Source organism: Scyliorhinus torazame, chromosome 12, assembly GCF_047496885.1.
Source record: "Scyliorhinus torazame isolate Kashiwa2021f chromosome 12, sScyTor2.1, whole genome shotgun sequence".
NCBI classification, from domain to species: Eukaryota; Metazoa; Chordata; class Chondrichthyes; order Carcharhiniformes; family Scyliorhinidae; genus Scyliorhinus; species Scyliorhinus torazame.
This window is the reverse complement of record NC_092718.1, coordinates 137,568,885-137,585,219: the sequence shown is the minus strand read 5'-3', so window position 1 is coordinate 137,585,219 and position 16,335 is coordinate 137,568,885. Positions and strand designations below refer to the sequence as shown.

Here is a 16,335-nt window from a genome sequence, read left to right as displayed (position 1 = left end):
CTGGGACGGGGCGAGGGTGCAGTGTCTGGGACGGGGCGAGGGTGCAGGGTCTGGGCGAGGGTGCAGTGTCTGGGACGGGACGAGGGTGCAGTGTCTGGGACGGGGCGAGGGTGCAGTGTCTGGGACGGGGCGAGGGTGCAGTGTCTGGGACGGGGCGAGGGTGCAGTGTCTGGGACGGGGCGAGGGTGCAGTAACTGGGTCGGGGCGAGGGTGCAGTGTCTGGGACGGGACGAGGGTGCAGTGTCTGGGACGGGGCGAGGGTGCAGTGTCTGGGACGGGGCGAGGGTGCAGTGTCTGGGACGGGGCGAGGGTGCAGTGTCTGGGACGGGGCGAGGGTGCAGTGTCTGGGACGGGGCGAGGGTGCAGTGTCTGGGACGGGACGAGGGTGCAGTGTCTGGGTCTGGGCGAGGGTGCAGTGTCTGGGACGGTGCGAGGGTGCAGTGTCTGGGACGGGGCGAGGGTGCAGTGTCTGGGACGGGGCGAGGGTGCAGTGTCTGGGACGGGGCGAGGGTGCAGTGTCTGGGACGGGACGAGGGTGCAGTGTCTGGGTCTGGGCGAGGGTGCAGTGTCTGTGACGGGGCGAGGGTGCAGGGTCTGGGCGAGGGTGCAGTATCTGGGATGGGGCGAGGGTGCAGTGTCTGGGACGGGGCGAGGGTGCAGTGTCTGGGACGGGGTGAGGGTGCAGTGTCTGGGATGGGGCGAGGGTGCATTGTTTCTTACGGGGCGAGGGTGCAGTCTCTGGGACGGGGCGAGGGTGCTGTGTCTGGGACGGGACGGGGCGAGGGTGCAGTGTCTGGGTCGGGGCGAGGTTTCAGTGTCCGGGGCGAGGGTGCAGTGTCTGGGACGGGGCGAGGGTGCAGTGTCTAGGACCGAGCGAGGTTGCAGTGTCTGGGACGGGGCGAGGGTGCAGTGTCTGGGACGGGGCGAGGGTGCAGTGTCTGGGTCGGGGCGAGGGTGCAGTGTCTGGGTCGGTGCGAGGGTGCAGTGTCTGGGACAGGGCGAGGGTGCAATGTCAGGGTCTGGGCGAGGGTGCAGTGTCTGGGTCTGGGCGAGGGTGCAGTGTCTGGGGCGGGGCGAGTGTGCAGTCTCTGGGACGGGGCGAGGGTGCAGTCTCTGGGACGGGGCGAGGGTGCAGTCTCTGGGACGGGACGAGGGTGCAGTCTCTGGGACGGGGCGAGGGTGCAGTGTCTGGGTCGGGGCGAGGGTGCAGTGTCTGGGACGGGGCGAGGGTGCAGTGTCTGGGACGGGGCGACGGTGCAGTCTCTGGGACGGGGCGAGGGTGCAGTGTCTAGGTCGGGGCGATGGTGCAGTGTCTGGGACGGGGCGAGGGTGCAGTCTCTGGGTCGGGCCGAGGGTGCTGTGTCTGGGTCTGGGCGAGGGTGCAGTGTCAGGGTCTGTGCGAGGGTGCAGTCTCTGGGACGGGGCGAGGGTGCAGTCTCTGGGACGGGGCGAGGGTGCAGTCTCTGGGACGGTGGCGAGGGTGCAGTGTCTGGGACGGGGCGAGGGTGCAGTGTCAGGGTCTGTGCGAGGGTGCAGTCTCTGGGACGGGGCGAGGGTGCAGTGTCTGGGACGGGGCGAGGGTGCAGTGTCTGGGTCTGTGCGAGGGTGCAGTCTCTGGGACGGGGCGAGGGTGCAGTGTCTGGGTCGGGGCGAGGGTGCAGTGTCTGCGACGGGGCGATGGTGCAGTCTCTGGGACGGGGCGAGGGTGCAGTGTCTGCGACGGGGCGAGGGTGCAGTGTCTGGGACGTGGCGAGGGTGCAGTGTCTGGGACGGGGCGAGGGTGCAGTCTCTGGGACGGGGCGAGGGTGCAGTGTCTGGGACGGGGCGAGGGTGCAGTGTCTGGGTCTGTGCGATGGTGCAGTCTCTGGGACGGGGCGAGGGTGCAGTGTCTGGGACGGGGCGAGGGTGCAGTCTCTGGGTCGGTGCGAGGGTGCAGTGTCAGGGTCGGGGCGAGGGTGCAGTGTCTGGGACGGGGCGAGGGTGCAGTGTCTGGGACGGTGCGAGGGTGCAGTGTCTGCGACGGGGCGAGGGTGCAGTGTCTGGGACGGGGCGAGGGTGCAGTGTCTGGGACGGGGCGAGGGTGCAGTGTCTGGGACGGGGCGAGGGTGCAGTGTCTGGGACGGGGCGAGGGTGCAGTGTCTGCGACGGGGCGAGGGTGCAGTGTCTGCGACGGGGCGAGGGTGCAGTGTCTTGGTCGGGGCGAGGGTGCAGTGTCTGGGTCGGGGCGAGGGTGCAGTGTCTGGGACGTGGCGAGGGTGCAGTGTCTGGGACGGTGCGAGGGTGCAGTGTCTGGGTCGGGGCGAGGGTGCAGTGTCTGTGTCGGGGCGAGGGTGCAGTGTCTGGGACGGGGCGAGGGTGCAGTGTCTGGGACGGTGCGAGGGTGCAGTGTCTGGGACGGTGCGAGGGTGCAGTGTCTGTTACGGGGCGAGGGTGCAGTGTCTGGGTCGGGGCGAGGGTGCAGTGTCTGGGTCTGGGCGAGTGTGCAGTGTCTGGGTCTGGGCGAGGGTGCAGTGTCTGGGTCTGGGCGAGGGTGCAGTGTCTGGGTCTGGGCGAGGGTGCAGTGTCTGGGTCGGGGCGAGTGTGCAGTGTCTGGGACGGGGCGAGGGTGCAGTGTCTGGGACGGGGCGAGGGTGCAGTGTCTGGGTCGGGGCGAGGGTGCAGTGTCTGGGACGGGGCGAGGGTGCAGTGTCTGGGTCGGGGCGAGGGTGCAGTGTCAGGGTCGGGGCGAGGGTGCAGTGTCTGGGACGGGGCGAGGGTGCAGTGTCTGGGACGGGGCGAGGGTGCAGTGTCTGGGTCGGTGCGAGGGAGCAGTGTCTGGGACGGGGCGAGGGTGCAGTGTCTGGGTCGGGGCGAGGGTGCAGTGTCTGGGACGTGGTGAGGGAGCAGTGTCTGGGACGTGGTGAGGGAGCAGTGTCTGGGACAGGACGAGGGTGCAGTGTCTGGGACGGGGCGAGGGTGCAGTGTCTGGGTCGGGGCGAGGGTGCAGTGTCTGGGTCGGGGCGAGGGTGCAGTGTCTGGGTCGGGGCGAGGGTGCAGTGTCTGGGACGGGGCGAGGGTGCAGTGTCTGGGACGGGGTGAGGGTGCAGCGCCTGGGACGTGGCGATGGTGCAGTGACTGGGTCGGTGCGAGGGTGCAGTCTCTGGGACGGGACGAGGGTGCAGTCTCTGGGACGGGGTGAGGGTGCAGTGTCTGGGACGGGGCGAGGGTGCAGTGTCTGGGTCGGGACGAGGGTGCAGTGTCTGGGACGGGGCGAGGGTGCAGTGTCTGGGTCGGGACGAGGGTGCAGTGTCTGGGTCGGGGCGAGGGTGCAGTGTCTGGGACGGGGCGAGGGTGCAGTATCTGGGTCGGGGCGAGGGTGCAGTGTCTGGGACGGGGCGAGGGTGCAGTGTCTGGGACGGGGCGAGGGTGCAGTGTCTGGGACGGGGTGAGTGTGCAGTGTCTGGGACGGGGTGAGTGTGCAGTGTCTGCGACGGGGCGAGGGTGCAGTGTCTGGGTCTGTGCGAGGGTGCAGTATCTGGGTCGGGGTGAGGGTGCACTGTCTGGGACGTGGCGAGGGTGCAGTGTCTGGGACGGTGCGAGGGTGCAGTGTCTGGGTCGGGGCGAGGGTGCTGTGTCTGGGACGGCGGGAGGGTGCACTGTCTGGGTCGGGGCGAGGGTGCAGTGTCTGGTCGGGGCGAGGGTGCAGTGTCTGGGACGTGGCGAGGGTACAGTGTCTGGGACGGGGCGAGGGTGCAGTGTCTGGGACGGTGCGAGGGTGCAGTGACTGGGTCGGGGCGGGGGTGCAGTGTCTGGGACGGGGCGAGGGTGCAGTTTCTGGGACGGGGCGAGGGTGCATTGTCTGTTACGGGGCGAGGGTGCAGTCTCTGGGACGGGGCGAGCGTGCTGTGTCTGGGACATGGGTGAGGGTGCAGTGTCTGGGACGGGGCGAGGGTGCAGTGTCTGGGTCGGGGCGAGCGTGCATTGTCTGGGTCGGGGCGAGGATGCAGTGTCTGGATCGGGGCGAGGGTGCAGTGTCTGGGACGGGGTGAGGGTGCAGTGTCTGGGACATGGCGAGGGTGCAGTGTCTGGGTCGGGGCGAGGGTGCAGTGTCTGGGTCTGGGCGAGAGTGCAGTGTTTGGGTCGGGGCGAGGGTGCAGTGTCTGGGACGGGGCGAGGGTGCAGTGTCTGGGTCTGGGCGAGGGTGCAGTGTCTGGGACGGGGCGAGGGTGCAATGTCTGGGACGGGGCGAGGGTGCAGTGTCTGGGACGGGGCGATGGTGCAGTGTCTGGGCCGGGGCGATGGTGCAGTGTCTGGGACGGGGCGAGGGTGCAGTGTCTGGGACGGGGCGAGGGTGCAGTGTCTGGGACGTGGCGAGGGAGCAGTGTCTGGGTCGGGGCGAGGGTGCAGTGTCTGGGACGGGGCGAGGGAGCATTGTCTGGGTCGGGGCGAGGGTGCAGTGTCTGGGACGGGGCGAGGGTGCAGTGTCTGGGACGTGGCGAGGGTGCAGTGTCTGGGACGGGGCGAGGGTGCAGTGTCTGGGACGGGGCGAGGGAGCAGTGTCTGCGACGGGGCGATGGTGCAGTGTCTGGGACAGGGCGAGGGTGCAGTGTCTGGGACGTGGCGAGGGTGCAGTGTCTGGGACGGGGCGATGGTGCAGTGTCTGGGACGGGGCGAGGGTGCAGTGTCTGGGACGGGGCGAGGGTGCAGTGCCTGGGTCGGGGCGAGGGTGCAGTGTCTGGGACGGGGCGAGGGTGCAGTGTCTGGGACATGGCGAGGGTGCAGTGTCTGGGACGTGGCGATGGTGCAGTGTCTGGGTCGGGGCGAGGGTGCAGTGTCTGGGTCTGTGCGAGGGTGCAGTGTCTGGGACTGGGCGAGGGTGCAGTGTCTGGGACTGGGCGAGGGTGCAGTGTCTGGGTCTGTGCGAGGGTGCAGTGTCTGGGACGGGGCGAGGGTGCAGTGTCTGTTACGGGGCGAGGGTGCAGTGTCTGGGACGGGGCGAGGGTGCAGTGTCTGGGTCGGGGCGAGGGTGCAGTGTCTGGGACGGGGCGAGGGTGCAGTGTCTGGGTCGGGGCGAGGGTGCAGTGTCTAGGTCTGGGCGAGGGTGCAGTGTCTGGTCGTGGCGAGGGTGCAGTGTCTGGGACGTGGCGAGGGTGCAGAGTCTGGGACAGGGCGAGGGTGCAGTGTCTGGGACGGTGCGAGGGTGCAGTGTCTGGGTCGGTGCGAGGGTGCAGTGTCTGGGACGTGGCGAGGGTGCACTGTTTTGGACAGGGCGAGGGTGCAGTGTCTGGGTCGGTGCGAGGGTGCAGTGTCTGGTTCGGGGCGGGGGTGCAGTGACTGGTTCGGGGCGGGGGTGCAGTGTCTGGGACGGGGCGGGGGTGCAGTCTCTGGGACAGGGCGAGGGTGCAGTCTCTGGGACGGGGCGAGGGTGCAGTGTCTGGGACGGGGCGAGGGTGCAGTCTCTGGGACGGGGCGAGGGTGCAGTGACTGGTTCGGGGCGGGGGGTGCAGTGTCTGGGACGTGGCGAGGTTGCACTGTTCTGGACAGGGCGAGGATGCAGTGTCTGGGACGGGGTGAGGGTGCACTGTTTTGGACAGGGCGAGGATGCAGTGTCTGGGACGGGGCGAGGGTGCAGTGTATGGGACGGGGCGAGTGTGCAGTGTCTGGGACGGGGCGAGGGTTCAGTGCCTGGGACGGGGCGAGTGTGCAGTATCTGTGTCGGGGCGAGTGTGCAGGGTCCGGGCGTGGGTGCAGAGTCTGGGACGGGGCGAGGGTGCAGTGTCTATGTCGGGGCGAGGGTGCAGTGTCTGGGACGGGGCGAGGGTGCAGTGTCTATGTCGGGGAGAGGGTGCAGTGTCTGGGACGGGGCGAGGGTGCAGTGTCTGGGACGGGGCGAGGGTGCAGTGTCTGGGACGGGGCGAGGGTGCAGTGTCTGGGACGGGGCGATGGTGCAGTGTCTGCGACGGGGCGAGGGTGCAGTGACTGGGACGGGGCGAGGGTGCAGTGTCTGGGACGGGGCGAGGGTGCAGTGTCTGGGACGGGGCGAGGGTGCAGTGTCTGGGACGGGGCGAGGGTGCAGTGTCTGGGACGGGGCGAGGGTGCAGTGTCTGGGTCGGGGCGAGGTTTCAGTGTCTGGGACAGTGCGAGTGTGCAGTGTCTGGGACGGGGCGAGTGTGCAGGGTCCGGGCGTGGGTGCAGAGTCTGGGACGGGGCGAGGGTGCAGTGTCTATGTCGGGGCGAGGGTGCAGTGTCTGGGACGGGGCGAGGGTGCAGTGTCTGGGACGGGGCGAGGGTGCAGTGTCTGGGACGGGGCGAGGGTGCAGTGTCTGGGACGGGGCGATGGTGCAGTGTCTGCGACGGGGCGAGGGTGCAGTGTCTGGGACGGGGCGAGGGTGCAGTGTCTGGGACGGGGCGAGGGTGCAGTGTCTGGGACGGGACGAGGGTGCAGTGTCTGGGTCGGGGCGAGGTTTCAGTGTCTGGGACTGGGCGAGGGTGCAGTGTCTAAGACGGGGCGAGGGTGCAGTGTCTGGGACGGGGCGAGGGTGCAGTGTCTGGGACGGGGCGAGGGTGCAGTGTTTGGGTCGGGGCGAGGGTGCAGTTTCTGGGATGGGGCGAGGGTGCAGTGTCTGGGACGTGGCGAGGGTGCAGTGTCTGTGACGGGGCGAGGGTGCAGTCTCTGGGACGGGGCGAGGGTGCAGTCTCTGGGACGGGGCGAGGGTGCAGTATCTGGGTCGGGGCGAGGGTGCAGTGTCTGGGTCTGGGCGAGAGTGCAGTGTCTGGGACAGGGCGAGGGTGCAGTGTCTGGGTCGGGGCGAGGGTGCAGTGTCTGGGACGGGGTGAGTGTGCAGTCTCTGAGACGGGGCGAGGGTGCAGTGCCTGGGTCGGTGCGAGGGTGCAGTGTCTGGGTCGGGGCGAGGGTGCAGTGTCTGGGTCGGGCCGAGGGTGCAGTGTCTGGGACAGGGCGAGGGTGCAGTGTCTGGGTCTTGGCGAGTGTGCAGTCTCTGGGACGGGGTGAGTGTGCAGTCTCTGGGACGTGGCGAGGGTGCAGTGTCTGGGTCGGTGCGAGGGTGCAGTGTCTGGGACGGGGCGAGGGTGCAGTGTCTGGGTCGGGGCGAGGGTGCAGTGTCTGGGACGGGGCGAGGGTGCAGTGTCTGGGTCGGTGCGAGGGTGCAGTGTCTGGGACGGGGAGAGGGTGCAGTGTCTGGGACGGTGCGAGGGTGCAGTGTCTGGGACGGGGCGAGGATGCAGTGTCTGGGACGGGGCGAGGGTGCAGTGTCTGGGTCGGGGCGAGGGTGCAGTGTCTGGGACGGGGCGAGGGTGCAGTGTCTGGGACGGGGCGCGGGTGCAGTGTCCTGGTCGGGGCGAGGGTGCAGTGTCTGGGTCGGGGCGAGGGTGCAGTGTCTGGGTCGGGGCGAGGGTGCAGTCTCTGGGACGGGGCGAGGGTGTAGTGTCTGGGACGGGGCGAGTGTGCAGTGTCTGGGACGGTGCGAGGGTGCAGTGTCTGGGACGGGGCGAGGGTGCAGTGTCTGGGACGGGGCGAGGGTGCAGTGTCTGGGTCGGGGCGAGGGTGCAGTGTCTGGGACGGGGTGAGTGTGCAGTCTCTGGGACGGGGCGAGGGTGCAATGTCTGGGTCGGGGCGAGGGTGCAGTGTCTGGGACGGGGCGAGGGTGCAGTGTCTGGGACGGGGCGAGGGTGCAGTCTCTGGGACGGGGCGAGGGTGCAGTGTCTGGGACGGGGCGAGTGTGCAGTGTCTGGGACGGTGCGAGGGTGCAGTGTCTGGGACGGGGCGAGGGTGCAGTGTCTGGGACGGGGCGAGGGTGCACTGTCTGGGACGGGGCGAGTGTGCAGTGTCTGGGTCGTTGCGAGGGTGCAGTGTCTGGGACGGGGCGAGGGTGCAGTGTCTGCGTCGGTGCGAGGTTGCAGTGTCTGGGTCGGTGCGAGGGTGCAGTGTCTGGGACGGGGCGAGGGTGCAGTGTCTGGGACGGGGCGCGGGTGCAGCATCTGGGTCGGGGCGAGGGTGCAGTGTCTGGGACGGGACGAGGGTGCAGTGTCTGGGACGGGGCGCGGGTGCAGTGTCTGGGTCGGTGCGAGGGTGCAGTGTCTGGGATGGGGCGAGGGTGCAGTGTCTGGGACGGGGCGAGGGTGCAGTGTCTGGGACGGGGCGAGGGTGCAGTGTCTGGGACGGGGCGCGGGTGCAGTGTCTGGGTCGGGGCGAGGGTGCAGTGTCTGGGACGGGGTTGAGGGTGCAGTGTCTGGGTCGGTGCGAGGGTGCAGTGTCTGGGTCTGTGCGAGGGTGCAGTGTCTGGGACGGGGCGAGGGTGCAGTGTCTGGGACGGGGCGAGGGTGCAGTGTCTTGGTCGGTGCGAGGGTGCAGTGTCTGGGTCGGTGCGAGGGTGCAGTGTCTGGGTTGGTACGAGGGTGCAGTGTCTGGGACGGGGCGTGCGGGAGAAGGTGTTACTGTTCCTGATCGAGAATGAGGGTGAATTTGATTTTGGATGAATTGGTGTGAAATGTGAGGGTTAAATTGAGATTTGGGGTTAATTTTGATATTGTGATGTATTAAGATCAAGCATTCTGATTTGGAAAAGTGTAACAGAGACAGATTGGACCTCACTCTAACCTCTCCTTCTCTCATCTGTAGATTCCTCACATTAAGGTCGGTCCTGAGGAGATGCCGAAGTTACAGTATCTGAGATTTGCTTCTATCAGCCTGTATCCAAGTAACGAAGACGTTAGTCTGGCTGTGGGCAGTATCCTAAAGTTCTCCAACTGTCCCTCCACCAGCCTGGTCTGTGCCAAAGCTGAGTGTAAGGACATAAAATGCTACTGGCTGTGTAAACATGCACTCTAGGCTAAATTCAACCATCTCTCTCGTCTCCCTCATCCACACTCCCATTCCTACATTAAATACAAATTACTGTGGATGCTGGAATCTGAAACCAAAGAGAAAATGCTGGAAAATCTCAGCAGGTCTGGCAGCATCTGTGGGGAATGAATAGAGCTCGTGTTTCGAGTCCAGTTGACACTTTGTCAGAGCTTAACTCTTTTCTCTCCCGACAGATGCTGCCAGACCTGCTGAGATTTTCCAGCATTTTCCCATTGGTTTCCCATTTCTGCATTCCTTGCTGATTTCAATCCACATCACAGGAACTCTGTCTGTCTCTTCTCCTTGCCTCAGGACCGCTACCTCCTAAAAATCTCCAGCACTACATGCACAGCCACATATCACCCACAGCTTCCCCTCTCCCATGGTGTCGAGCACAGGATAGTCCACCTCCCCGAATTTGAATTTGTGCTCCCATCTCATCCCCCACCCCCACCAGAGTCTTTCTCTCAACATACACCCTGCCAGCTCCCCTCAGCATACACCCTTTATGGCTTTTTTAGTAGCTTTCTGTTGTCCCCTAAAGACTTCCCAGTCCTCTAGTCTCCAACTAATTTTTGCCACTGTGTATGTTTTTTCCTTCAATTTGATACTCTCCCTCACCTCCTGAGATATCCACGGTCGATTTTTCCCCTTTCTACCGTCTTTCATTTTTGTCGGTATGAACCTTTTCTGAACACTGTGAAAGATCGCTCGGAAGGTTCTCCACTGTTCCTCAACTGCTTCACCATGAAGTCTTTGCTCCCAGTCTACCTTAGCTAGTTCTTCTCTCATCCCATTGTAATCGCCTTTGTTTAAGCACAAAACACTAGTGTTTGATTTTACCTTGTCATTCTCCAACTATTTTAAATTCCACCATATTGTGGTCGCTCCTTCCAAGAGGATCCCGAACTATGAGATCATTAATCAATCCTGCCTCATTACACAGGACCAGATCTAGGACCGCTTGTTCCCTTGTAGGTTCCATTACCCTGTCACATCCCCTCAGCGTACACCCTGTCCCATCCCCTCAGCGTACACCCTGTCCCATCCCCTCAGCATACACCCCGTCACATCCCCTCAGCGTACACCCTGTGCCATCCCCTCAGCATACACCCTGTCACATCCCCTCAGCATACACCCTGTCCCATCCCCTCAGCGTACACCCTGTCCCATCCCCTCAGCATACACCCCGTCACATCCCCTCAGCATACACCCTGTGCCATCCCCTCAGCATACACCCTGTCACATCCCCTCAGCATACACCCTGTCACATCCACTCAGCATACACCCTGTCACATCCCCTCAGCATACACCCTGTCACATCCCCTCAGCCTACACCCCGTCACTTCCCTCAGCATACACCCTGTCACATCCACTCAGCATACACCCTGTCACATCCCCTCAGCATACAGCCCGTCACATCCCCTCACCATAAACCCTGCCACATCCCCTCAGCATACACCCTGTCACATCCCCTCAGCATAAACCCTGTCACATCCACTCAGCATACACCCTGTCACATCCACTCAGCATACACCCTGTCACATCCACTCAGCATACACCCTGTCCCATCCCCTCAGCATACACCCTGTCCCATCCCCTCAGCATACACCCTGTCCCATCCCCTCAGCATACACCCTGTCACATCCCCTCAGCATACACCCGTCACATCCCCTCAGCGTACACCCTGTCACATCCCCTCAGCATACACCCTGTCACATCCACTCAGCATACACCCTGTCCCATCCCCTCAGCATACACCCTGTCCCATCCCCTCAGCATACACCCTGTCACATCCCCTCAGCATACACCCTGTCCCATCCCCTCAGCATACACCCTGTCACATCCCCTCAGCATACACCCTGTCACATCCACTCAGCATACACCCTGTCACATCCCCTCAGCATACACCCTGTCCCATCCCCTCAGCATACACCCTGTCACATCCCCTCAGCATACACCCTGTCACATCCCCTCAGCATACACCCTGTCACATCCCCTCAGCATACACCCTGTCACATCCCCTCAGCATACACCCTGTCACATCCCCTCAGCATACACCCTGTCACATCCACTCAGCATACACCCTGTCACATCCCCTCAGCATACACCCTGTCCCATCCCCTCAGCATACACCCTGTCACATCCCCTCAGCATACACCCTGTCACATCCACTCAGCATACACCCTGTCACATCCCCTCAGCATACACCCTGTCACATCCACTCAGCATACACCCTGTCACATCCACTCAGCATACACCCTGTCCCATCCCCTCAGCATACACCCTGTCACATCCCCTCAGCATACACCCTGTCACATCACCTCCCATCCCTTCAGCATTCACCCTGTCACATCCCCTCAGCATACACCCTGTCCCATCCCCTCAGCATACACCCTGTCACATCCCCTCAGCATACACCCTTTCACATCCCCTCCCATCCCCTCAGCATTCACCCTGTCACATCCCCTCAGCATACACCCTTTCACATCCCCTCCCATCCCCTCAGCATACACCCTGTCCCATCCCCTCAGCATACACCCTGTCACATCCCCTCAGCATACACCCTGTCACATCCCCTCAGCATACACCCTGTCCCATCCCCTCAGCATACACCCTGTCACATCCCCTCAGCATACACCCTGTCCCATCCCCTCAGCATACACCCTGTCACATCCCCTCAGCATACACCCTGTCACATCCCCTCAGCATACACCCTGTCACATCCCCTCAGCATACACCCTGTCACATCCCCTCAGCATACACCCTGTCACATCCCCTCAGCATACACCCTGTCACATCCACTCAGCATACACCCTGTCACATCCCCTCAGCATACACCCTGTCATATCCCCTCAGCATACACCCTGTCATATCCCCTCAGCATACACCCTGTCACATCCCCTCAGCATACACCCTGTCACATCCCCTCAGCATAAACCCTGTCACATCCCCTCAGCATACACCCTGTCACATCCCCTCAGCATTCACCCCGTCACATCCCCTCAGCATACACCCTGTCACATCCCCTCAGCATACACCCTGTCACATCCACTCAGCATTCACCCTGTCACATCCCCTCAGCATTCACCCCGTCACATCCCCTCAGCATAAACCCTGTCACATCCCCTCAGCATAAACCCTGTCACATCCCCTCAGCATACACCCTGTCACATCCCCTCAGCATTCACCCCGTCACATCCCCTCAGCATACACCCTGTCACATCCCCTCAGCATACACCCTGTCACATCCCCTCAGCATTCACCCCGTCACATCCCCTCAGCATACACCCTGTCACATCCCCTCAGCATACACCCTGTCACATCCCCTCAGCATTCACCCCGTCACATCCCCTCAGCATAAACCCTGTCACATCCCCTCAGCATTCACCCCGTCACATCCCCTCAGCATACACCCTGTCACATCCACTCAGCATACACCCTGTCACACCCACTCAGCATTCACCCCGTCACATCCCCTCAGCATAAACCCCGTCACATCCCCTCAGCATTCACCCTGTCACATCCCCTCAGCATACACCCCGTCACATCCCCTCAGCATACACCCTGTCACATCCCCTCAGCATACACCCTGTCACATCCCCTCAGCATAAACCCCGTCACATCCCCTCAGCATACACCCTGTCACATCCCCTCAGCATACACCCTGTCACATCCGCTCAGCATAAACCCTGTCACATCCCCTCAGCATTCACCCTGTCACATCCCCTCAGCATTCACCCCGTCACATCCCCTCAGCATTCACCCTGTCACATCCCCTCAGCATAAACCCTGTCACATCCCCTCAGCATAAACCCCGTCACATCCCCTCAGCATAAACCCCGTCACATCCCCTCAGCATTCACCCCGTCACATCCCCTCAGCATTCACCCTGTCACATCCCCTCAGCATTCACCCCGTCACATCCCCTCAGCATAAACCCCGTCACATCCCCTCAGCATTCACCCTGTCCCATCCCCTCAGCATTCACCCCGTCACATCCCCTCAGCATAAACCCTGTCACATCCCCTCAGCATAAACCCTGTCACATCCCCTCAGCATAAACCCTGTCACATCCCCTCAGCATACACCCTGTCACATCCCCTCAGCGTACACCCTGTCACATCCCCTCAGCGTACACCCTGTCACATCCCCTCCCATCCCCTCAGCATTCACCCTGTCACATCCCCTCAGCATAAACCCTGTCACATCCCCTCAGCATAAACCCCGTCACATCCCCTCAGCATAAACCCTGTCACATCCCCTCAGCATTCACCCTGTCCCATCCCCTCAGCATTCACCCTGTCACATCCCCTCAGCATAAACCCTGTCACATCCCCTCAGCATTCACCCTGTCACATCCCCTCAGCATACACCCTGTCCCATCCCCTCAGCATTCACCCTGTCACATCCCCTCAGCATTCACCCTGTCACATCCCCTCAGCATACACCCTGTCACATCCCCTCAGCATACACCCTGTCACATCCCCTCAGCATAAACCCTGTCACATCCCCTCAGCATTCACCCTGTCCCATCCCCTCAGCATTCACCCTGTCCCATCCACTCAGCATACACCCTGTCACATCCCCTCAGCATACACCCTGTCACACCCACTCAGCATTCACCCTGTCACATCCCCTCAGCATTCACCTCGTCACATCCCCTCAGCGTACACCCTGTCACATCCACTCAGCATACACCCTGTCACATCCCCTCAGCATTCACCCTGTCACATCCCCTCAGCGTACACCCTGTCCCATCCCCTCAGCATAAACCCTGTCACATCCCCTCAGCGTACACCCTGTCACATCCACTCAGCATACACCCTGTCACATCCACTCAGCATACACCCTGTCACATCCACTCAGCATTCACCCTGTCACATCCCCTCAGCATTCACCTCATCACATCCCCTCAGCATACACCCTGTCACATCCCCTCAGCATACACCCTGTCCCATCCCCTCAGCATAAACCCTGTCACATCCCCTCAGCATACACCCTGTCCCATCCCCTCAGCATTCACCTCGTCACATCCCCTCAGCGTACACCCCGTCACATCCCCTCAGCATACACCCTGTCCCATCCCCTCAGCATACACCCCGTCACATCCCCTCAGCATAGACCCTGTCACATCCCCTCAGCATACACCCTGTCACATCCCCTCAGCATTCACCTCGTCACATCCGCTCAGCATTCACCTCGTCACAACCCCTCAGCATACACCCTGTCACATCCCCTCAGCATACACCCTGTCCCATCCCCTCAGCATAAACCCTGTCACATCCCCTCAGCATACACCCTGTCACATCCACTCAGCATACACCCTGTCACATCCCCTCAGCATACACCCCATCACATCCCCTCAGCATAAACCCTGTCACATCCCCTCAGCATACACCCTGTCACATCCCCTCAGCATAAACCCTGTCACATCCCCTCAGCATACACCCTGTCACATCCCCTCAGCATACACCCTGTCACACCCACTCAGCATACACCCCGTCACATCCCCTCACCATAAACCCTGTCACATCCCCTCAGCATACACCCTGTCCCATCCCCTCAGCATTCACCTCGTCACATCCCCTCAGCGTACACCCTGTCACATCCACTCAGCATACACCCTGTCACATCCCCTCAGCATTCACCCTGTCACATCCCCTCAGCGTACACCCTGTCCCATCCCCTCAGCATAAACCCTGTCACATCCCCTCAGCGTACACCCTGTCACATCCACTCAGCATACACCCTGTCACATCCACTCAGCATACACCCTGTCACATCCACTCAGCATTCACCCTGTCACATCCCCTCAGCATTCACCTCATCACATCCCCTCAGCATAAACCCTGTCACATCCCCTCAGCATACACCCTGTCCCATCCCCTCAGCATTCACCTCGTCACATCCCCTCAGCGTACACCCCGTCACATCCCCTCAGCATACACCCTGTCCCATCCCCTCAGCATACACCCCGTCACATCCCCTCAGCATAGACCCTGTCACATCCCCTCAGCATACACCCTGTCACATCCCCTCAGCATTCACCTCGTCACATCCGCTCAGCATTCACCTCGTCACAACCCCTCAGCATACACCCTGTCACATCCCTTCAGCATACACCCTGTCCCATCCCCTCAGCATAAACCCTGTCACATCCCCTCAGCATACACCCTGTCATATCCACTCAGCATACACCCTGTCCCATCCCCTCAGCATACACCCTGTCACATCCCCTCAGCATACACCCTGTCACATCCACTCAGCATACACCCTGTCACATCCCCTCAGCATACACCCCATCACATCCCCTCAGCATAAACCCTGTCACATCCCCTCAGCATACACCCTGTCACATCCCCTCAGCATAAACCCTGTCACATCCCCTCAGCATACACCCTGTCACATCCCCTCAGCATACACCCTGTCACACCCACTCAGCATACACCCCGTCACATCCCCTCACCATAAACCCTGTCACATCCCCTCAGCATACACCCTGTCCCATCCCCTCAGCATACACCCTGTCCCATCCCCTCAGCATACACCCTGTCACATCCCCTCAGCATACACCCTGTCACATCCCCTCAGCATACACCCTGTCACATCCCCTCAGCATACACCCTGTCACACCCACTCAGCATACACCCCGTCACATCCCCTCAGCATACACCCTGTCACATCCACTCAGCATAAACCCTGTCACATCCCCTCAGCATACACCCTGTCCCATCCCCTCAGCATACACCCTGTCACATCCCCTCAGCGTACACCCTGTCACATCCCCTCCCATCCCCTCAGCATACACCCTGTCCCATCCCCTCAGCGTACACCCTGTCCCATCCCCTCAGCATACACCCTGTCCCATCCCCTCAGCATACACCCTGTCACATCCCCTCAGCATACACCCTGTCCCATCCCCTCAGCGTACACCCTGTCCCATCCCCTCAGCATACACCCTGTCACATCCCCTCAGCGTACACCCTGTCCCATCCGCTCAGCATACACCCTGTCCCATCCCCTCAGCATACACCCTGTCACATCCCCTCAGCATACACCCTGTCCCATCCCCTCAGCGTACACCGTGTCCCATCCCCTCAGCATACACCCTGTCACATCCCCTCAGCGTACACCCTGTCACATCCCCTCAGCATAAACCCTGTCACATCCCCTCAGCATACACCCTGTCACATCCCCTCAGCATACACCCTGTCACATCCCCTCAGCATACACCCTGTCACATCCCCTCAGCATACACCCTGTCACATCCCCTCAGCATAAACCCTGTCACATCCCCTCAGCATACACCCTGTCACATCCCCTCAGCATAAACCCTGTCACATCCCCTCAGCATACAGCCCGTCACATCCCCTCAGCATTCACCCTGTCACATCCCCTCAGCATTCACCCTGTCACATCCCCTCAGCATACACCCTGTCACATCCCCTCAGCATAAACCCTGTCACATCCCCTCAGCATACACCCTGTCA

The 16,335-nt window shown here is 62.2% G+C and overlaps 1 protein-coding gene across 1 annotated transcript in view; it reads left to right on the top strand.

Moving 5' to 3' along the window:
- LOC140387105 (glutamate receptor ionotropic, kainate 5-like) overlaps positions 1-16,335 on the top strand; it is a 409,927-nt gene that overhangs the window by 19,686 nt on the left and 373,906 nt on the right. The window contains exon 2 of the mRNA XM_072470114.1: positions 8,618-8,783. Within this exon, the coding sequence (XP_072326215.1) occupies positions 8,648-8,783 (136 nt within the window). The 5' untranslated portion in view covers positions 8,618-8,647. The remainder of the gene's footprint in view (positions 1-8,617; positions 8,784-16,335) is intronic.